The sequence below is a fragment of the Buceros rhinoceros genome, unplaced genomic scaffold, assembly GCF_000710305.1.
Source record: "Buceros rhinoceros silvestris isolate BGI_N320 unplaced genomic scaffold, ASM71030v1 scaffold25159, whole genome shotgun sequence".
Lineage (NCBI taxonomy): Eukaryota > Metazoa > Chordata > Aves > Bucerotiformes > Bucerotidae > Buceros > Buceros rhinoceros.
The window spans coordinates 47,974-53,684 of NW_010434156.1; the positions used below are offsets into that span (position 1 = coordinate 47,974).

Here is a 5,711-nt window from a genome sequence, read left to right on the forward strand (position 1 = left end):
CCCAGCTTGCTTTCCGGCTGTCGGTCGGTGAGGCCCCGCCGTCGGTGCCGAAAGGCGGTGGGTTGCCAGCCACCAGCAGATAACCAGCTCTGTGCAGCCAGCTGACGTGATTCGTTACAATGGGTGTAGGATGGCCGTGCTCAGAAACCATCCGGTTCAGCCGCGGCACGTCGGGGGTGCGGATCGCACATGAGAAGCGATGAGCCATGACTTGGCTCGGCGCTGCGGCGTGGAGGAGAGCCCAAGCCAAGTGAAGGCAGGAGTTGGGAGGATGAACTGGCTCCTGTGCTCTGCAGCATCTCGAGCAGGCGGCTGGGGCAGCCCCCAGGAGAGCGGGCAGAGGGCTGGGCTGAACAAAGGGCTTTCAACCGGCGTTTCGCACACGGTGTGAATTCCTGTAAGAAAGGGGAGTTGGGGAAAATCGATGTCTGCTGAATAAGCTTTTTTTCAAGAGGTCCGAACAGGTGGGCTCTTTCAGGTCAGATTTGCTGGGGGAGATGTAGGAGGCAGCAGACAGGCAGCTGTGGGCCTGCCCACCTCCCCAGAGCCCGTCCCCGCGCTAGCAGTGGGACTTCGCACAGGCAAGCCTTCCTGCGAAGGAGCCTTTGAAAGCCTATCCTGACACATGCCGTCCAAGGCACTAATCATCGATGTTTACTGTATAGCTCATATGTGCTGCACCTGGCAACCAGCAAGGGAGCTGAAGGCAGCACGTGTTTTATATTTGAGTTGTTACTTAAAAAATCAAATTATTTGCATCAGTTTTTGACATTGTTTTTTTTTCCTTGGCTCTGTATGCCAGGGCTCACAGTGCGTGCAAAGATCTGTTTGCTACGTGTAAGCAATATTTTCTTCAGTAAAAAAGAAGTGTAGACAAGTTAAACATAAAAGGTGTAAAAGATGATATGTCTTTTCATTTATAAGCCGCCATGGTGTTTCATACAGGCTTATGTCAAAGAGATTAACCCACTGGAGCTATACGGTATATTTATGATTGCATACAAATGCATGCTATTGCTTCGTATATTAGTCTTTGTTAAAAAATCAGTTTGATATATTTGTTTTAGCAGCATAACTAGCCCTGGGGGCACTGGGTATAATTAGAAAAGGGCATGGGGGGAGGCGGGGTTTGTAGAATAAAGCAGTGGCCTTAGGATCACAGGTCCTAATTATAATTTATAATTAACCCCAGAATTTGCACAAACTATCTAAGCTAAACAAGGACTTTAATTTTTGCTGTTTAAATTGCAACCCCCCTTTTTTTTTATTTCACCACCTGCTTTGTTGATGTTGTTGTTTTCATGGCTTAAAATTTAAAAACAAGGGGAGATCAGGAAAGCGGCATTTAAAACTTTCCATATGAAATATTTACAGTGGGAATTTACTAGTTTAGAGCCAACATAGTGAATCTGCAGCAGAAGGAGTGATCTGAAACTTGTTTACTTATAATTAAAATTTTCCGTATTTATTTTTCTTGCCCTTCTGCTTCCCTCTCTGCCCACAACTTCTGCCATACACCTTAAGTGTCCGTGAGCAGGAGGTGTAGCAAATCGGATGAGATTGTATCTCCACACAGATGGAGACATTTGTGTGGTACGATGTTCCAAATTCATAGACCCAAACCCATTTTCTCCTTCGTGCATCTGTATGTACCATGTGCTTAGACAACTTTTTCACCCTTTTGCTCTCCTCTCGTTCCCCATCACTGCTGAGTGTAGTAACGATTGTGCGTGAGAACATCCGCTTCCTCCAGCTGCGTGTTAGCCAGCCTTGCTGCAGCAGTGCTGCTCGCTGGAGGAGTCGGTGCTTCCGTCCATGAGATCGAATAGCAAATATCAAAGTTGAGCTGGAGACCTTTGCTGAAAACAGAATTGCCAGTAAGCGTCAGAATGAGCTGGTGCGACTTGAACTTCTCCTGGGGATTTTTTTCAGCCCCATCAGCCATGCACTGGAATCATCTAGAGCACAGAAGTGAATCTTAAATTACAGCGATGCTGAGCTATATACCCTTTGTGTTCCTGCAAAAGGGAAAATAAATATGTTCCCTCAAAAAGATTACATTTTCAAAGTGTATTTGACTTGAATATTTAATTAGGTTTCAAAATTATCGAGCTAATAAATTACGTGCAAGGCTTTGGGTAGTGTTTTTCCAGTTCTATGTATATCCTGCATTTGTCACTAATTAATGAGTTCCTAATGCTTCAGCTTCTGGGAAGATGAGCAACGAAGATTAACATAGCTAGTAAATCTGAAGATGTGCAGCTGGGTTATAGTATTTGAAATTTGACAAAAACATTGGAAGTATTATTATTTGTGACATGGCTCAAGATGGGGGATTGTGAGGAAAGCAAAGATGACAGAACTGGTGCTAACCACTGTGACAACAACTTGAAAAGCAGCCGACATGACATCTTTCCTATCATGCTGCCGAAAATGTCAACTTTGTGAAGGACAGTGAGAAAATGGTTTGCCGAAAATTTGAAAGGTAGATTCAAGAGACGCTCATCATGTCAGATGCAATATAGTCCACAGCTGGGTGAGAAAGGGAGTCCTTGCCGTGGTGATGGCTCTCAGTTGGCAGGCCCTTCCAGACATCCACGCTGCTCCAAAAATGGCTACAGCTGACCTGTAGATTGTCTCAAGTTTGCAGTAGCGTGATATGCGAGAGCGGCGTGCGATTACACCGTGCGGTGGGCCCTGGATGGAGGGAACGGTAGCCAGAGCTTCCAGGTTTGATGACCTGGCTCACAAAGACCCCAAAGACCAGGGGGTTAAGCCTACGTGGTCTGCATGTGCCTCGGCAGTTGGGCTGGCATCCCTTCAGGTGTTGTGACTTGACCTCTAGTTAGCTAGAGGCTCCCTCTCCAGAGCCCACCCTCCGTCTTCCTGTGGGTCAGTGTTTTCAAAGTGATGCTTCCAGAGCTGCCACTGCCTAGCCAGGACGTGACTGATGCTGTCACATCAGCCCACTTTGAGTGTCCACCACGAGTCGTTACATGGCAAGCACTAAGTAATTGGTTCTGGCAAAACCGAAGCCCTTTGAATACAGTGAGAAACTGCAGTTTGTGTGAAAGGGCTGCAACCCCACCCGAGCTGTCAGATCCTGCCGTGAAATCTCGCCGGTTGAGGTTATTGACCCAGCAAAGGGTAACATAACTTTCAGACCATTTCCAGTCCATCAGCAAGTCACTGCCAGGGCAGGCAGCTTTTCCTACCTCGTTTGTCAGTGCTGATACAATTAACCTAGTGACACTCCGGGAGCCATTACGGGTGCAGGGGGAGAACCGAATACCGAAAGTCAATTGAGGTCTTCAACCCTGCCCCTTAATGTACGGCAGTTGTTGCGGTCTGCCGTGAATTATCTGCTCCGCAGCTTGCTGTGAGGTGCACAGCATCACGAAAGGCATGAACTCTGTCTGAACGTTAAATATTTTATGGAACTTTGGAATAAAAAATGTATTAAGCATGTTCAGACATTAATTTCTGCTTGATTTCTAATTTGGTTTTTTTTGTGGCTTGCTCATTTCTTCAAAATAACTAGTCCTAATTAGGTACTAATGAGACCAGATCCATACTTCCAAAATTGTTTATGAAATGTGTTCCCCAGCTGAGACATTTTATCCAAGTTTCAGCCTAAATCTTTTTTCCTTTTTTTTCCTTAACACACAACTGAATTTGGCAAATAATCAAGTAAAGATTTCTGATTAAATGCTGTTTAAATTTAAATACATCCCCTGGTATTCAAGCCTTTTTCTGTGTCCATGCTGCAAGTTTTATTTAATGTATATTTAGCTTTAAAATTTTGCAGTAAATATCATGGATGGTTTGCAAGTTCCTCTTCCAAAATGTTTTAATGGTTTGTTCACCTGTGTTGGAGTATCAGAGTTCGCATTTATGATATTAAGAGCTTCCTAAATGCAGGGTCAAGGAGAAGTGATTGTACAGATTTTATAGCTTTTAATTTTTTATAGCTTTTTTTTTTTTTTTTAAGTTTAGGCCCTTTGATTCTTTAAGAGGAAAATAAAGCCAACCAATTAACCCCTGACAGGAGGTTCATTAGAAACTTTGTAATCCCTTGCCAAGTCTTTTGTACAGCCAAACCGGTTTAGTACTGCGGATTTATGCAGCTTAAGCTGAACACTGGAGGAGGCCTTTAAGTAAGAACATTTGTTCAATTTTAAGACATCTTACATTACCTAAGGAGCGCCTGTGCCAGCAGAGTTGCCCAGGAGTACACCGGTCCGTAGGCTTTGCTCACCGGCGGTGGGAAGCGGTGCCGTCGATTGTCTGCCGGGCCAATGCCTTTGGTGGATGGATTAGACTCGCTCTCTCCGCTCGCCCGGGGTTCTGCTGCGCGGCGTGTTTTGCCGTGTGGGTGTGGGGGAGAAGGAGGGGATTGCGGCTTTCGGCTCTCGGATGGGTTGGCATCGGCAGAGGCACGCGGTGGAAGAGTGCAGGGACCACCGCATCATCCAGCCCCGGGAGAGCTTCCGCAGGGCGCCCCTGCACACAGTGCTCTGGGAAAGATGAGAAATACCCCAAGGCAGCAGGACCTGGGTGTCTCACAACGCGCTCCTGTGCACTCCTGAAATACAGGACTGTCAAAAATAGTCTGAGAGAATCCCTGATAAATTGCATCAGTGTGTTAATTTTTATAAATAAAAACTAAACGACCGAAAAGGCATTGCATTTTCAAATACAAGATGCATGTTGCTTTCCAACAGAATATACCGAAATGGTTCACTTCAAGAAATCACTATAAAGGGGTGATTCAGCGGTTATGAAGAAATGCAGAATTTTATATTCTCTTTGTATATATGCCTGTTGTCAATATTTTTTTATACTGTGAATAGCATTAAATTAGCAGCAGAATTTTTCTGCAGAAATTCAGTCCTTGTTTTGTCAGCGATGGGCCCAATCCTGCAGCGAGAGCTGGTATCGCATTCCCTGTTATGTAGTTATATTTAAAAGGGGATTCTGCTTTTCCTGACTTCTCTATCACAGGAAAAATAAAGGGGAGGGAGGTTCCACATCCAAATTATCCCTCTGAGAGAGGACATTTATTTATTTATGATACCTCGCATCACGCTGCCGTGACCAGCCGTCTCCTGGTGTGGCGCATCCTCTGTCCCAGGTCTCATAGTTGGTGACATCCCTTTCCAAAAGGGCAGCGTGCTGTGTGCTGTGGGGATGAGTTACCAGGGTGGCGAGGTGGAGTCTGAATCATCCGTGGTATTTCTTCTCCAGGCCTGACGGGATAGGAACTGTGACCGTAGACGAGAAAGAGCGTTTTGAAGAGATCAAGGAGCGGCTCCGTTTGCTTCTGGAGAATCAGATCACGCATTTTAGGTAAAGGCAGAGAGCCCAGGCTGAATGCGAGAGGACTGATTTCCTCCCAGCTCTCTCCTATAAGCAGCAAAGCCAAAAGGCAGGTTCTGAACAAATAATGGGAATTTTGCATAAGCGGCACAGACCTACGCAGGGCAGTGAATCTTCCACTGCAACACGTTCCTAGCTGGAGAGTGACTGAAATGTATAATTTGTAAAGGATATTTCAAACTATCTTGCTTCCATAAGCATGGTAATGCTGTGGGTTTTTTCTAAAATTTAACAACAAAAATCCCTCTTCCTCTTATTTTTCTGTTATTACCGATTTATTTTCCCTTCTCCCAAGTGCTCACAGGCAGGGCTTTCTGCAGGAATGTCACAGG

The 5,711-nt window shown here is 45.4% G+C and overlaps 1 protein-coding gene across 1 annotated transcript in view; it reads left to right on the forward strand.

Annotated features, from left to right (window-relative positions):
* Nucleotides 1-5,711, forward strand: part of CADPS (Ca++-dependent secretion activator) — a gene marked incomplete at its 5' end in the record, with an annotated part of 116,329 nt that overhangs the window by 38,338 nt on the left and 72,280 nt on the right. Inside the window, one exon of the mRNA XM_010144327.1 lies at nt 5,248-5,349. Within this exon, the coding sequence (XP_010142629.1) occupies nt 5,248-5,349 (102 nt within the window). The remainder of the gene's footprint in view (nt 1-5,247; nt 5,350-5,711) is intronic.